Source organism: Mauremys mutica, chromosome 1 (assembly GCF_020497125.1).
Source record: "Mauremys mutica isolate MM-2020 ecotype Southern chromosome 1, ASM2049712v1, whole genome shotgun sequence".
Lineage (NCBI taxonomy): Eukaryota > Metazoa > Chordata > Testudines > Geoemydidae > Mauremys > Mauremys mutica.
In genome coordinates, this window is record NC_059072.1 from 146,133,185 (window position 1) to 146,150,504 (window position 17,320).

The 17,320-nt window shown below is 45.1% G+C and overlaps 1 protein-coding gene across 2 annotated transcripts in view; it reads right to left on the bottom strand.

Annotated features, from left to right (window-relative positions):
- Nucleotides 1–675: 675 nt before the first annotated feature.
- The window catches only part of YBX3 (Y-box binding protein 3), a 41,136-nt gene continuing 24,491 nt past the window's right edge, over nucleotides 676–17,320 (bottom strand). The window contains exons 6-10 of one of the 2 annotated variants that reach the window (XM_044999102.1): nucleotides 10,632–10,829; nucleotides 7,108–7,202; nucleotides 4,642–4,813; nucleotides 3,517–3,617; nucleotides 676–1,239 (exon numbers count right to left, since the gene is read on the bottom strand). In XM_044999102.1, coding sequence (XP_044855037.1) covers nucleotides 3,552–3,617; nucleotides 4,642–4,813; nucleotides 7,108–7,202; nucleotides 10,632–10,829 — 531 coding nt within the window. In that variant the 3' untranslated portion in view covers nucleotides 676–1,239; nucleotides 3,517–3,551. The remainder of the gene's footprint in view (nucleotides 1,240–3,516; nucleotides 3,618–4,641; nucleotides 4,814–7,107; nucleotides 7,203–10,631; nucleotides 10,830–17,320) is intronic. The other variant, XM_044999111.1, reaches the window with a different exon arrangement.

Sequence of the window (17,320 nt, forward strand, 5' to 3'; positions counted from 1 at the left end):
GAGTGTGGATTGCACACAGGCATTGGCCTAACACAAGCGATGCAGGGTTTGAAGTCTGGTGACTGAAGCATCCCTCTGCACAGAGAAATGGAAATCCCAAACCAGGAACTGAAAAAGAAACTAATCCTGCCTACGCTCTAAGTACTAATCTACTATAAAACCAAAAAAATTATTATAAATGTTCAACAAAATACACTAAAAATTTACTAAGGCATGCCAAGCAATTCTAATGACTGTCACAGGCTCTGGGGAAGGCTGGACCCTTTATACCAGCATACAGTGGCATGCAGCAGAGGGCACTCAAACTGCCCTGATGGGTACCACTGAGGGGAAAAATTTCCAACAACTGCAGGTGGGGCACATTCACACAAGGGTGGAATGTGCAATCACTCAAAGAAGTTTGCACATCACACAGTTTGGTTGTGACAGCAGGAGGGTAGTCCCAGGGAGGGGATATTACAGCTGCTTTGTGACAACTGTACACTGGCTGTGTTGGCACAAAGTTGACACAACACAAGCATGTCTGAATTTTTCTGTAGTGTCCAGCATGCTTTTGGGTGCTGTAAACAAATCAAGTGTCCTCATAACAGCAGCTACCATTTTGTTATTTAAGTGCTGAAAGATCAAAGTTAGTAGTTCAGGCTGTTTTAAAAGTAAACATGGAAGAGACACATCTACCTTTCATTTGTTTTGTTTTTTGGAAGTTAAATCACTTTTATTTGTGAGGAACGTCACCCACACTGCACATTTTCATATAGATCTTACAAAGGAAAGCAGAAATTTCTCCTCCCCGTGTCCTGAAATTAAACAGGACTGGCACAAAAACAAAAAATCCCTCATCACACCTGGGAGGTTTTAGCACCAGCGTCCAGTAAAAAAGCTTTTGACTTAAAATTTCATTTCTTTGGTTGGGGTTTCCCCACCACCTTCTCTTTTCTTAGTTTGGTACCAAAAGAAAAACTGGAGGGGGAAAAAAAAATATATATATATATAGCGAAATGGTGAAATTTTAAAAAACCCCGCAGTTGCCGTGGAAGCTGGGGAGGTCGCTCTGACTCTCACTCTCTCTCTCTCTTTCTATGCATCTGTTGCAGGCGTTCCCTGGATCTCGGCTGCTGGTATATTTTTTATTTCTCTTAAGTTCCGATGTTTCAAATCTTCATTGTTTTTGTCACTTGTTTTCATTTTATTGCTTGGATCTTTCTTTGGTGTTATTTTTGTTATTACACTTTAGGACACCTGCAGAAAAGGTCAAATTAAACAAGTGATTTCTTTATTTAATTCTTCAAATACTCCCCCCTCGTTTAACTCCTAGGCCTTGTCTGCACTAACTTTTAACCAAGTTTGTAGCTACATCAGCAAGGAATGTGGTATAAAACAATAAACCTGTAAGATTGTTGGCTCTAAGCACAACTTTTATCCTTGTACAACACCGTTAGTAGCTGTGACCAGTCACAGTGTGCTTCCCTTCTCAGTGACCTTGTCTGGCACATGATTGTCTACTTGTAACCAGTTAAATCTCATTTAGTTTGCAATGTAGACAGGACCCCCACTTCCCAACAACGCTTGTATAACCAGTTGGTTGATCCACCTTCCTCCAAGATCTCTGAGTGGGTGGCCATCCTGCAGTGCACTGCATTCCAAGCTGCTGGTGCTGCTCTACGTGCATGTCCGCCAGGCGCTCTGCCCCCTGCTGAGGTGCTATGCAACAGTACCAGATATTCCCAAAATGCACCGACACAAACAGTGAGGCAGTGTAGCAAGTACAGACACAAAACACCATTGACACATGTCTCATGACCTAGTTACAAAGATACTGTTGAGTCTGTTATATGCGTATTGTCTAAAAACTGTGATGGAAAACTGACTTTACTGGAACAGTGTGTATCTCAATACAATCATAAAACAGTTTGATATTCCTTCTATGGACAGAAAGAAAAGCATGGCCTCATGTTATGCAATGATGGTACACAGGCCTTTAAATATCAGGGGACCTAATCCATCTCTGATGCAATTCCTTTGATATCACTGCAGTTATGCCAGGCTTTAATTTGGCCCCAAGGCTGAGCCCTGAGAAAAATCTTCAGGATTGCTCCTGATAGATTCTATTCTGAGATGAAATCTCTCTTGCAGCCATGTTCCTCACCCCTATTCCTAATAACTGGTCTTCCACCCACACCTGAGTCCTAGATGAAGTGTGGGTTGGATACAAGCATGGGGACAGACCCCAAAACAGAGAAAAATAATTTTTAGGAAAATAAGGATGAGCAGATTGGACTTCAAGTGTCAAGAAAAAGTAATCTCCACCTGGAAATGCCTCTGGGATTGGGGCAGGGGACCCTGCACACGCAGCAAAAGGAACGGCGGAAGATTACAGAATAATTTCTGTGCTACGGAATATAATTGTGGCGCTAGCATCCCAAGGCTCCATGGCTGCCATCAAATAAATCCAACTCCCTCTAGCTGCAGTGTCTGAGAGGATATTGTCAGGTGACTTTTGTGAGCCTGTCCTGGAGATAGACAGCCCTGTCAATGTGAAAAGGGGAAATTAAGATGGTAGTGGCTTGCCAATTACTAGGCCATAGAGCAGTGGTCTCCAACCTTTTTATGCCCAAGATCACTTTCTGAATGTAAGGGCAACCCAGGATCTACCTCGCCCCTTCCCCGAGGCCCTGCTCCTTCCCCAAAGCCCCGCCCCACTCACTCCATCCTGCCAGCTCCCCGTCATTCACTCTCCCCCACCCTCACTCACTTTCACCAGGCTGGGGTAGGGGTTTGGGAGGGGGTGCGGGCTGGGGACAAAGGGTTTGCAGCGTGGGAGGAGGCTCTGGGCTGAGCCTGGGGCAGGGGGTTGGGGTGTAGGAGGGGGTGTGGGCTCTGGGAATGAGTTTGGATGCAGGAGGGGGCTCTGGGCTGGGGCAGAGTATTGAGGTGCAGGAGGGGGTTCAGGGTTCTAGCTCTGGGAGGGGGATATGGGCTGGAGCAGGGGATTGGTGCAGGAGGGGGTTTGGGATGCTGGCTCCAGGAGGGGCTCAGGGTTGGGGTGCTGCCTCCCGCCAGGTAGCACTTACTTCCAGCCGCTCCCAGTTGGTGGTGGAGCGTGGCTGCCACTAAGGCAGGCTCCCTGCTTGCCTCGGCCCCACACCGCTCCTGGAAGGGGCCAGCGCACCCCTGCGTGCTGCCCTCTCTGCAAGCACCGCCCCTACAGCTCCCATTGGTGACAGCTCCCCGTTTCCAGCCAATGGGAGCCATGGGGGCGGTGCTTGCGGGCAGGAGCAGCGTGCAGAGGGAGACCCCTGGTACCCCTGCCCTCAGGGCTGTGCTGGCTGCCTCTGGGAGCAGTGTGGGGTTGGGGCGGGCAGGGAGCCTGTCTTAGCAGCAGCCCCACCAGATAGTGTGATCGACCGGGAGATCCTCTAGGATCGACCAGCCGATTGCAAACGACCGGTTGGTTACCACGCCATAGAGCAAAGGAGAAAATTTTGCTCAAACTCTGGATTTTCCTATATTCCTTACCTGAGGGATGGTAAAGGTGCCTCGGGAGCCGGACATTATTCAGCACTGCTCTGCTCGGTCACTGGAGCAGGGTTCTCAGCAGGTGTTTCGGCCACCTTGATCTGACAGAACAAAGTTGCATGGAGTAGGCAAAGTGATGATTTCCAGCCCCTTCCTCCATTCAGTATTAGTATCAGCAGGCATGAAAGTAACTGAGGACACGGGGTGGGTTGGCTCTGGCCCCCGGAAGGGGCGGGGCCTCTGGCGGAAGGGGTGGGGCTGGGATCAGCATCCCCCAGCCAGCACTTCCAGGCCACCTGTCTCATGCTGCCCAAGGCTCCGTGTTGATTTAAAGGGTCTGGAGCCTCAGGCCCTTTTAAATTGCTGGCCCCAGGGCAATTGCTCCCCTTGCCCGCCTGCCCCCCTCCCACAAGTCAGTGGCTGGGTGGGGGAGCGGGACAGGCGCCAAAGGGGCATCCTTAAAGCGCTGCCAGCACTTTAATATGGGCTGGGTGTGGGCCGGTGCGCATACTCCTGAGTATCACTTTCACCCCTGAGTATCAGGAATTGAGGCTTGGAAATCCCAAGAAAAATGAATCCTCAAATATTGACCATAGTAGAGTTTTGCCTTTAGCACACTACTTCCAATTCAGCTACAGCATGGAGGGAGATCAGCTGTCTCATGTGGTTTGGGGAATGAAACTCAGAGCCTTTCATCACTAAGCTTCTTGCTGGACTCTGCAACTAGACCCTGTTTGAAGAGCGATGGATGGCTCAGAGGGAGTGGGGAAAGGCAATGGAGTTCCATCACCTAAAGGACACTGGTTCCAGTTCAAGAATGGTCAATAGTTATTCCCATCTGATGGCTGTTTACCATCCTGTGTGAAATGAGTTGTTGGTTCTTGAGCAAGTTTCTAGTAGGACAGGTGATTATATCAAATACAACCACCCTCACATTTAGCACCAGTTTTGGCAGCCTCAACACTTAACTATGATATCCCCTGCCCAAGTCTTTCAACACAGGGTTAGGCACATGGGCAGCAGGTGAGGGAAGCTAATAGCTACAGAGCTGTCTTAGGTGTACATGTTGGTAGCACCAGTCCCAGAACTCAATATACCTCTCCCCATTGCCAGGGATGCTCTCACCTCATTGCCATCTTGGGATGGAGCATTAGGCGGGCGGGGTCGGCGCCGATAATTGTATGGGCGCCGGTATCCACGACGGGATGGCTGCTGGCTCATAGCATTAGCCTCGTGCTGGTTCTCCTTGTTTTCAACCTCTCCGACCACTGGTGCAGGGCGTGGACGTGGGGGTCCCCTGAACAGGGGGCGATACAGAGAAAATAGGTATTTAAAAAACCCAATAATTGCTACCAGTAGAACCTCCCCAGGTGATAAGAGCCATCTCAAGCAAGTTCCCTTTGAACTCTATCAGACCAAACTTTAACTGGATTCAGCTGTGAATCAGAGATGGTGCAGACCCATGAATTCATCCAATCCATCTCGCTGCAACAACAAAGGACAAGATACCCACCCCAACCCCTTGTAGGCTTCCTTTCCTACCCTACAACACCACTTTTGGAGAGTGTCAAGCCAATACAATTGAAAACGGTGACCAAAAATATGTACTGCCCACCACCCAGTTTCCATTAGTTACATGGCTTAAGCCATCCTGACCCTCACCATAGGAACTAGGGGCCAATACAGCTTTCCAAAAATAGAGGTTTAACAGCAAAGCCTCAATCACTCTGGATTTACAGCAGGGCAAAATCCTGCCCACTGATCTCACACAGAAAACAGTATGGAATTACTCTGGCTTCAAATGTAGGAGTGAGTGATGTCATCCCCATAGGAGGAGCACACAGAGAGGATATGGACTAATAATAAGTCCAAGGTGTGCGAGGCTTGTGTTTTGGCGCTAAAGGACAATGATTCTAGTCCCAGTTCTAACAGAATGAGTGTGATTCATGCTGAGTCTGTGTGAAGAATGTGGCGTCATTACAGCTGAGTAGAAGATCTGACCTTACTCCAGATGAATGCAGTTCAGGACCTCTTATCTCACACTCACCATTCATGCCCTCTTTGTGGGATGAATGAGACACATCCAGGACAAGCATCTAAATGGTCCTTTCAAATTGGAGGGGCTTAGCTCATTAGAGGTGGGGCCAAGTCTCAAAAAGAAGTTTGGTGGTTTCCAGGTTCAAGCCTTGGATGAAAATTAGTCAAGTCTTGATTTTACCTAAACCTGTTTGTTGCACCAGTCCTACTCATGAAACCAAAGAGGACTCAGAGATCTCCTCAACCGATATGGTGGAAGCTCCACTGAGAATCATTTAACACTAGGATTGGAGAATTTCCTGCTGAGTGAAGGGAACAATCTTATATTGCCAGTGGAAGATGGAAAACATGTAACCCAAAAAGAGTCCATGAACTTGCTGTTGGAAGGCACCAGTGCTCATGTGAAATCCACCTGACCTGTCACTCTGTTATTTTTATCCCAGTCATCTAACCGGTCATTTTGTTTTCTGAGAGGGGAGTGAAAAGTTCTCTAACCTCTCCCAAAAGCACTCTGATGAGTTCCCCCCTTTAAAAGCACTACATTTTCTGACAGGAATGTCAAGAATAACTCTGCAATAACTCTCCTTGACCCCTGCCCCCAGTCAGTTATCTTGAGCATTCAACAAATTTAGGGAAGACACTGTGGAATAAGCTGAAGTTTGAATTTAAAGCACAATAGCTATTCCAGACTCTTATTCCACAGTAAGAGTGCCTTTGTACAGTTTAGCTTAATCCACTTTCCCAAACTGATTTAATTTAAGACTTGGAAGTGGATTAAGCTAAACCACATGAAGGCACTCAGTGTGGAAGAAGTGTACATAAAAGGAAACTGTTGTAGAATAGCCATTTCCCCATGCAGACAAGTCTTTAATCTTGAGGTCCTCCCTCACACCTAGCCAACCCCAAGTCCCTGCAGAAAGCGTCAGAACAGCAGGATACTACAGAGTAATTGCAATGCCCTGATTAAATATCAGGACTCTAACTGTCCTTATAGATCTTGAAGGGTAAGACTCAAATAGTCTGTCTACACTGCAAAAAACCCCACAGCAGCAAATTTTAGAGCTAAAGTCAACTGACTCAGGCTTGTGGAGCTCATACTACAGGGCTAAAAAAAGCAAGTGTAGTTGTTCCAGCTTGGGCTGGAGCCCAACTCTGAAACCCAGCACAGGTGGAGGGTCTCAGAACCCAGGCTCTAGTCTGAGATTTGCTGCTGTGTTGGGTTGTTTTTCTTTGTTTTTTTTTTGGTGCAGTGTAGACATACAGGAGAACAGGTAATATGTGACACATTTTAGAATGTTGCCAATTGTTGAGACACCAGAGGACAGATTATCACATACCCTAGTCCCCCCCCCCCCCCCACACACAAAGGGCAAGTCCCATCACCCCTCCATCAGCTTCCCCTTTGTAAAATGGTGAGAATGCTTTTTACACACAAATCTTTGTAAAGTATTTTCAGTTCTGGGGAATCTGTACCAAAATGATATTAGGTACTATATAAGCATTGTGACTGCTTTAATCCAGTAGTTTGGATAGGAGGGGGTGTATGGTACATACCTGCGATAGCGTGCGCGATAGGAGGGATTCCGATGGATCTGCTGATGAAGCTGTGCTCCTTCTGGGACCCCATCCTTGATTTCCCCATCACCACCCTAAGACCAAACAAAAGGATTATGGGATGTGTGGGCAGCTGATGGAGGATTTCTAAACTACAGATGGTTGGAGTGAAAGCCAGCTAGTCCTTCCTCTTCTGATCACGGGACATGATATGAGAACAAAGGGGAACATGGTAAAATTAAACAGCCAGTAAATTTAGAACAAATCAAAGGCAATGCACGTTCATGCTGCATATGGCTGACCTGTGGAACTCACTGCTGCAGGGCATCAGTCAAATACGGCTAAATTAAAAAAAAAAAAAAAAGAACTGTATAACAACTTTGTCCATTAGAGGAATGGAAAACTCATACTTCAAGGTACAAAATAAATCAGTGGCAGCGGACAAGAAGCTTTCAAAGCATTATACAATTAGCCAAGTGCATTACAGGGATTTTTCCTTTTTTGGAATTGAAGGAATATCTAATATTCGAGGCAGTATACTTGACTATATGGACCAACAAGCAGAACGGTCAGGAGCAAGATATCAGGACAGATGGGCCAATGGTCTGTATGGCAATTCCTATGTATCAAAGAAGGAACAACAACATGGTCAGAAGGCTCTTAACTCTGACAAAGAAGAAAACTGGAAGTACACGAGCCAGCAATGCCCCCTCTCCTTCCTCAAAGGAAACAGATGGTAGAAAAGCCACCTGAGGATGCCTATTCACTGTTCCAGAGAGAGGCAGAAACCTTACCAAAAATCCTTCTGACACATGCTTGTGAGTGCCCCAATCCAGTGCACCATGTGCTCTTGTATTATTCATCGCAAGAATAGATGCACTATGGGAAGAAAGCTATTGGTGCAAAGATGCTATTTCTAAACACTTTTGGGACCCCAGATATCAATTTGTGTTGAACCGCTCTTGGTTGAAAGCCACTCTCTAGCTCTGTTAAGTCACCTGAAAGGAATGTCCATTGTGACAAAGACTGTTGCAAGAAACGCCAATATTATCCAATCCTACCCAGTCAAAACTATTCCAAACCCAATCTAAACTGTATCTCTTGCCACCCAATGAAGTAAAGCCAATACATACTATGGAGGGTTTGCAGGATTGGGCTTTCAACATAAAATAATTCTTCCAAGTCAGTCTAGGGCAATCTATATCAATCCAACTCATGCAGTCCACATTTCGATCTACTCCAACACAGATCAGCGCCCTCCCCCTGTTCCCCCCGCCTCCTGCCTGCGTTCAGGAGGCTGGGATTGTGTGGGGGGGGCGGGGGCCGGAAAGAGCGAGGACGTGGCACGCAGCCTCCCCCCTCCCTCCTGAACACTGCAGGCAGGAGGCAGGGGAAGGAGGGGGTGGCTGCACGCTGCATCCTCGCTCCTCCCCCCCGCCTCCTGAACGCCACAAGACAGCTGATTTCCACAGGCAGGAGGTGGGGGGGAGCAGGTGGGCGAGAGGCACCGGGAGGGTTAGAGGGGGCTGTCAGCTCTGCGCAAAGCAGGTGGCCAAACAACATTATAGCAGAGCATTGCACAACTTTAAACGAGCATGTTCTGTAACGGAGCAGGGACGTAACATCAAAACAACATTAAGCGAGAGGACGTTAAGTGATGAGTTACTGTAATCCATACCAAATCAATCCAATTCAAGTTTATTCAATCCAGGCCACATAAACACAGCATCTCTAAACCAGCCTAACCCAGTTTTCATCAAACAAATGCCAAGGAAATTAGAGATGAAAAAAATCCTATTAGGTCATCTTGTCCACGATGCTGACAAACCAGGATCGTTCCTTTCCCTACTTGGTATTGTCACCCTTCAAATACTTGAAGACGAGTTAACAGTCTCACTTAATCATTATTTATCAAATCTATAAATATTTAGTTATTTTAATCTCTCTTTACAGTACATCTTGCCAGCCCCTTGGTAACATGTCTATCTCACTATTTTATGATACTAAGGTTTATAATTTAAGTCTGTATGTCTTGTTACCAAGATTTGCTTATATCATTATAGCACACAGGACATCAGGAAACGAAATACAGAATCTTTTGGCTTTAGGGCACTGATTCTAATTGTGAGTTTGGGGCAAAAGCTATCATCAAAGGCTGCAAAAGAGATGTCAGATATGGAATGATTTTAGTGAGTCTCAACCAGTTCCTAGTTAGTCATTATACCACCACCACCACATTTAGCATTAACTGGATTTTTAACTTGTGATCTTAGTAGAGGGGCCATGGAGAATTAACTTTCTTCAAGACAGAGGTAAGATACAATAGAAAGGGTAGTTATGTTTGGGAAGCTTGTAGTGCTGCTCCTCAGTGTACCAGATCTGAGGGGAAAAATGGACTTTGGTCTCCAAGAGTTGACAATCTGTGTCTTTTCACTAATGCTTAAACTCATGGGATTGGAATAGGGATAGGAGGAATATTAAAATATCAGGCCCTTCCTGGGTCTTTTCTTCCTCCAAAGTTTCCTAGAGGCACAGACCTGCACTAAAGACACTTACAGTTTCACATGCTGTGCCTGCATATAGCTATGCCAACTATTTTTAGCAGCCTGACAGGGGCAGCTGCTGAGGTGGAGGAGGGGTGGAGAACAGTAGGGAGTGGAATCAAGACAATGAAAAAAGAGTGAGCGAGCATGCAAAAGAAAAGGGTACATCAGGTAATGCCTTTGTTGGTGGAAAAACTGACAGACAGAAAAGTAACTAGGAGGAATCCTCATCAAATGCTGGCTAAATGGGTAGTACAGATAGGAGTAACCATCGACAATCTAAAAGGTGTGAACACCCAGGAGGGAAAGACAACTTGGACATTTAGAGTAGTTTGAGATAGAACTATTACTCTTATCCCTTTGGAATAAGAAGGCTCTCAACATACTACAAAACAGGTGACACTAAAATAATCCCACAGTTTCAGAACTCTCCCCTTGCTTTCTTTCTTTAAAATGAACATGGAAGAGCCTATATGGATGTTAGGAGCCCATATTCCCTCCCCCCCCCCCCCCCACACACACACACCTTTCATGGGGTGGATGATGTCTGGGCACAGACTGAGTAAAGACAGACAGCTCTAGATCAATAGTTTCCTCCAAGCCAGATCCACTGAACAGCAGATGATCCATAAGAGGCAACATCTTTCAGACTTAGCAGAGGGGATGGCGGGAAGGATGGAGAGCTACTGGCTTGTCCACAAAGAACGAAAAGTTGGAGAACTACTGAAATATGAAGGCTACAAATGCACAGAAGAGGCAACAGGTGTCCCATGGCTCCAGCGAACTCCACAGGTCATTGCAGTAGGTGGGAGATTGATGGAAGTGCACCAGCAGAAGACCAACCTAGAAGTTCAGTCACAACTGTGTCTGAATCAGTCCACTGAGAAGCAAATTCACAGACGTAGAGGCAGATGGGGCAGCAAGGGAGAAGGGAACAGAGCAGGGCAGGGGGATAATCACAGTTTCCAGATGCTGTTTTACCTGCGTGCCATCAGCATGGGAATAGACCCGTGAGCGGCGGTCAAAGGTCTGTCCCCCACGGTAAGGTTGGAAGAAGCGCTGCCGGTATTGTGGGCGGCGCAGCTGGTTCCGTGACCCTGGGATATGCCCTTCGGTGATGAGAGGATCCAATCCTTCACTGCTCCCGCTCCCCTCCTCCTCCTCCTCCTCACCCGGGTACTGGCGAAGCAAAGAAACAGAGTGAGAACTAGGAGGAGGAAGGAGGGGGCAGATGTCAAACCAGTGCCTCCCCTACACAAAACCAATGCAATTGTAGATTACACACACACTTGACCACCGTATCAGGGAGGAGACAGTCCCTTTCTGTGACTCCAGTGCAAATGCACCAGGACAGCAACATCCAGCTCCAGGCACTGCAGTGCCAGAAAGATGCAATGAGGAGGAAAAAACAAAACAAAACAAAAAAAAAAACCCAAGAATGATGAAGGGGTTGGAAGTCCTGATTTAAGAGAGAGGGTGGAAAGATAACATGCAGCCTAACTAAGGAAGAGTGGGGAGGGGCATAATGTGAACATCAAGGAGCAGGAACTGGTTCTAGGGAGATGAAGGTACCAAGGGACATGATTGGAAGCAAATACCATTTCATCGTTACCTTTGCGTATTTGCCTACTCTGGTCTTTGTACCTTCTTCCATGCTAGCCACAGGCCTGCACTGTACTCCCTTATCCTAGCATGTATACCCACCAAATTCCTCAAGACTCCCTTGCGCTGCAAAGCCCAATCCAGATCAGCAGGCTTCTCCCCTACCCCCTGTAATGGATGTGTGTGCTGCAGACAGATTACTAGAAAAGTCGCACTCCCCCACATCTCTGAGGAGCCAAGACTAGAACCCTAGTACTTCACCTTGAACAATGTAGGCCTGTACCATGTGAACTACAGGAAATCCCCTTTACCAGGCTTAGGGCAGGTCTACACTTGCATCAGCACAGCTGTACCAAGGCAGCTGCACTGCTGTAGTGCTTCTGGTGAAGACTCTCTAAGCCAGTGGTGGGCAACCCACGGCCGGCCCATCAGGGTAATCTGATTGTGGGCCGCGAGACTTTTGCTAGCTTTGACTGTCTGCAGGCACAGCCCCCCCGCAGCTACCAGTGGCTGTGGTTCGCCGTTCCTGGCCAATGGGAGCTGCGGGAAGTGGCGGCTAGCACGTCCCTGCGGCTACCACTGAAATTTCATTATGACAATATCACTAGCGCTACCAATTTTTCAACTGATCATTTTAGCAATAGCTTCCAGCCAATATACATGGCCCACAATCCCAAACCATTTCCCATGCCTTTGATACTGGAGAAAAGTCCTGTGACAGCCTACGTATTTGCCAAAACCTTCATCTTTCCCATAACAGCTTCCAAAATGCAATTTAATTTAAAACTCTTGCAGCATATAGAAGAGAAAATTCAGGGTCAGTGTAAAACCTGTGAATTGAATACCAAAATAACTGAGGGAATACTATAACTTGATTGGTCTTTTCATTTGATTTAATTAATTTAGTAAAATCCTCCCCCTTTTCATTTAAATGCAGCTTCTGCAGAATTTCTAGTTTAGACATGGAATCCAGGATTTTACTATAGTTTGTTCCTACTACCAATGAAGTCAATGGCAGAAAACTTGTAACAAACACTTACTACCTCCACTCCATAATCTAGAAGTGACATGCAAAAAAAAAAAAAAAGTCTCCTTTTTCCTTCTTTAGGGAGGTACAAAGAAAGTAAGTGTGTGTTTCTCCAAAGTGGATTTTATCTTATTTTTAGGCTTTGAAACATCAAGACAATCAAGTCATGTTTTCCCTGTTTTTTGCTAGAGCACTACTACAACAACCAGTGAATAGGAGTGGTAGCCTTTATTGCCTGCAACTGACAGGAATTAGCTGTTTCTGGTTTTTCACTAGGATCTTCTTCTCAGGTTTTTCTTCAGTCCTGACAAGCAGTTCACACCTTGATTCTCCACACTGTTACACCATGTTTATGCCATTGTAACTCCACTGACTTCAGAAAAGGTGAAGAGTACATAGAAATGATTTAGCAGCGTTAAGAAACAAGTGTATTAGTGTTTTTAGACAATCAAAATAAAATCCTTTCCCCTCAGTTCCACAGGAGACTGAAGCCTGGATGCCATAATCCCACCAGTTCTTTAGCCATCTATAAAGTCTTCCAGGAGGGAGTAGAAAATACCTGAATTTCTAATATACAAAAAGACACTGTGCGGGGGAGGTCAGGAAAGACAAAAACATTTTTAAATATTCCTCCAGGTTTCTTCCCATTATAGATTATAAAGCAGAAAAAAAGGCACAAGTCCAATTCTTCCACTTTTGCAGTAACATACCAGTTACCTTAATGGATCAGACTCAAGGTCCATCTAGTCCAGTATCCGGTCTCCAGCAGTAGCCAGCATGAGATATTTCAGAAAAAAGGTTAAGAATCCTGCAGCTGGAGTGGGAGACCTCCATGAAGGCCTCATCCTAATAGTCAGAGACTGGCTTTGATCATGAAACTGTATATCCCTTTCAAGACCTTCCTTTGAGCATTAATTATTATAACTCTGAATAGTCTTATACCTATAAAGAAGCTCCCCGACTTACGCAAGCGTTCCTTTATGCCTTTCATAAGCTGAATTTTGCGTAAGTCAGGAACGTATCTCCAACAATTACAAAAAAAAGCTTACGGAACTTTTTCCGTAAGTGCGGATTTACGAAAGTCGGGTTTGCATAACCTGGGGAGCATCTGTAGTGCTATCCCTCTTTGAATCTTTCTAAGTTTTTGGCCTCAAGAACGTCCCCTGAAAACAAGTTCCACAGTCCAATTATATATTTCCTTTTGTTAGTTTTGAATTTGCCACTTTTCAATTTCAACATCCCCTTGTTTTCCTGTTATGAGACAGGGAAAAACAGAAGTGCGCGCACACATACACACACTATTTACTTTTATCATGTCTTCTTTTAGTCATCTTCTTTCTAAGGTAAGCCATCCCAATCTTATAATTTTTCCTCATATGTCAGTCTTTTCCATGCTTATCCATTTTCATTGCTCTTCTCTGAGCCGCTGTATTTTTTGCAATATTGTTTTAGCAGTGAGGTGACCAACACTGCATGCGGTATTCTGCAGTGACCCAGTCCTCAGCTAGGCTATTCCTACTGTGTGGAAAGGCAGAGGCAAACCAATTCAAGATAGATAATCTTAAAATTTAAACTTTAAAAAGGAAAAACCCAGAAATTTGGTAAGGACAATATGCTCTACAGCCAAAATGCTTCTGAAATAAATGTAGTCAAACTTTACTAATTCTGGGTCACTGAGAACGAAAATGATGCTTAAAATTGTTGATTGGCTCTAGTTTTCAAGTTATGCTATTGGGTCAGTATATACGACCCTTGACTTGGGAATGGCGGAGGATAAGTGAGTTATAAAGGGAAGGGATCTCAATTTAAACCAGAAATGACTAAAATACATCTTTGACTGGATCTATGAATAAATCTACGACTGGGTTTGGACAGTACTTGCTCTTTAGGCAAAACAATGAATGATGCAATCTGAAGCTGGTATTGCGTCATACATGATATGAATTGCATCATGTTATTCCTAGAAGTCATGGATGATGCAATCATAACGAAGCTTACATCACTCTGCTGAACAAATTGCCCTATATCAGCTCTAGAAATCATACAGTGTCGTGCTCTCTTATTTGTCAGTGTTTGATTTTGCAAAGGGACGCATTTCTGTTTAGCCAAAGTGAGCAGAGATGCCTCGTACTTGTGTGAACAGTGCAGATAACTTCTGCTATGTTTGTGGTGAAGTGACTTTTGCATCACAAAAGCGCAGTCTAACCACTATGGTTAAGAAAGCCTATCACCTTTATTTTGGCTGCAAAATTGGAGATCAGGACAAGAGGTGGGCCCCACAAATATGCTGCAACACTTGTGCAACAAATCTTCGCCAGTGGTTCAACAGGAAAAGGAAATCTATGCCTTTTGCAGTGCCAATGATTTGGAGAGAGCCAACAGATCATACCAGCAATTGTTACTTCTGCATGGTGTCTCCAGTTGGGAAAGGTGTGTCAAAGAAGAAAAAGTGGACTGTGCAGTATCCAAACATTCCATCAGCTATACGCCCAGTACCCCATGGAGAAGGGCTGCCGGTTCCTGATGCACCAGAATCATTCTCACTTGAGTCAGACGAGGAAGAGGATGAAACTTCTGGTCCTGAACCATCAATGTCACAGGACCCACATTTTCTCTCATCCTCCTCCTCTGAACCACACCTCATAACACAAGGTGAGCTGAATGATCTTGTCAGGGATTTAGAACTACCCAAGAGTAAGGCAGAGCTGTTGGGCTCCAGACTACAGCAGTGGAATCTCCTGGCAGGTGATGTTATCGTTTCCATGTTCCGTGACCGTCAAAAGGATCTTGTCCCATTCTTCTTCATGGAAGGTGATCTTGTAGCCTGCAACAACATCGATGGTGTGATGGCAGCCCTCAACATCATTCACGATCCAGATGAGTGGAGACTGTTCATTGATTCATCGAAGACGAGTCTTAAAGATGTTTTACTGTTTTACTGCATAATGGCAATGTTTTGCCATCAATTCCAGTTGGTCATGCAGTCCATATGAAGGAAACCTATGACAACATGAAACAACTTTTGAGGTGCATAAACTATGACCAACATCAGTGGCAGCTTTGTGGCGATTTGAAGGTTGTTGCTCTCTTGCTTGGTCTGCAGACTGGATACACAAAGTACTGCTGTTTTCTCTGCGAATGGGATAGTCGTGCAAGAGATTTCCACTACATCAAGAAAGATTGGCCACTCCGACAGTCATTGGAGCCTGGAAGGGAAAGTGTTCAGTATCCACCACTTGTTGAATCAAGGAAGATTTTGTTACCACCCTTACACATTCAAGCTGGGTCTGATGAAGAACTTTGTCAAGGCCATTGACAAAACACAAGCAGCTTTCAAGTACCTCTGTGGAAAATTTCCAAGGTTAAGTGAAGCTAAGATAAAGGAAGGTGTCTTTGTTGGTCCTCAGATTCGTGAACTTCTTCGAGATGATGCATTTGACCATGCACTGCGTGGGCAAGGAAAAGAATGCATGGAAAGCCTTCCGGTTAGTGGCAATAAATTTTCTCGGAAACAACAAGGCAGACAACTACAGGTTGTTGGTGGAAAACCTCCTCAAGGCATACAAAAGCCTTGGTTGCAACATGTCACTAAAGATACATTTTTTGCACTCTCATCTAGATTTTTTTCCACCAAAAACTGCGGAGCAGTGAGCGACGAGCACGGCAAGCGATTTCACCAGGACATTGCAACAATGGAGAAATGCTATCAGGGCAAATGGAGCCCATCAATGCTTGCAGACTATTGCTGGACAGTGACAAGAGATGCTCCATTTAATGAATACAAGAGACAAGCCAAGAAGCGCCGAGTAGACACTGAATAGGACTAAACTATGTACATAATAGTTTTTTGCCTTTTGTTTCATAATAAATTTTAGTTAGATAACCCTTTTGCTGATTTTTAAAGTGTTACATAAACAGGACAGGTGAAATATTATCATGTAAAGCAACCATAAACACATGGAAAGACCTAGGTTTACAATTTATGATTAAAACTCTATCTACACAATATACACAGACATAAAATGTAAAAACTATGTAAAAACTTAAATACCTTAGAAACAGTAGCCAGTTGTTTTAATTGTCATATTTGAATTCAGCACATCAAAATACATAATAAATAGCACATTTTATCTCTGAAGCAGACGACTTCTCAAAAATTGTAGACCAGTGTAACAGAACACTAATATAAAGTAAAAAATACTTGCTTAGGAAAATAAACTGTAAAGTACCATCACAACAAAATTAATTTGTTAATACCATGCTGTGTCGCCCCAAGAAAGAATCAGCTCCTCCTCTCTCTGAGCATCACCCCAGTTATCCCAGCACCTTCAACTCTCTCTGGCTTGCGATGCTCCTTTGCTTTGACACTCCAATGACCACATCGCTTTCCTCAGGTCCACTTGTGAACAATAGCTCCTCTACCTGGACAGCCACACTCATTCCCAAGGCACCCAAACCGTATTCCCTGTCAAAGTCCCAGTGGTCAACCTCATCATTCACATGGAGGTATGCCCCTCACATCCAGGCTCCTTGCACACCACGTTTCAGCCAGCTAGCTTCCTCTGGCAAATCCCTTTTACCCCAGCACCGCCTCTTTTTGTTGTCTCCTCCTTTAACTGCCTCCCAACTCCTTCCCCCTCTTTCAGCAATCTCACTGCCAGTCTCTCTCCCAGGACAGCATTCTATGCTACTGCATCACAGCTGCGGGCCTTATCCCTCTTGATTGAAACTGCAGGAGGGGCTAGTCCCAGGGCCAGGGCAACTACAATTCCAGATGAAACATACCACTGATTCATGTAATGGCATTATATGCCATTTCTTATGCAACTTGTTCTCCTTTGACTGCAGCTGCACACTGAGTAGAGGTCTACACTGAGTTGTCTACCATGATGTCCAGGCCCTTTTCTTGTGTAGGATAGTTAAATTAACATTTGCCCTCATGTTGCCCATTTACCTAGCTTGGTCAAGTCTATGTAGTTCCTCACAGTCCTCTCTGTTTCTGACTAACCTAAATAAAAGACGGTTACTCACCTTTGTATCT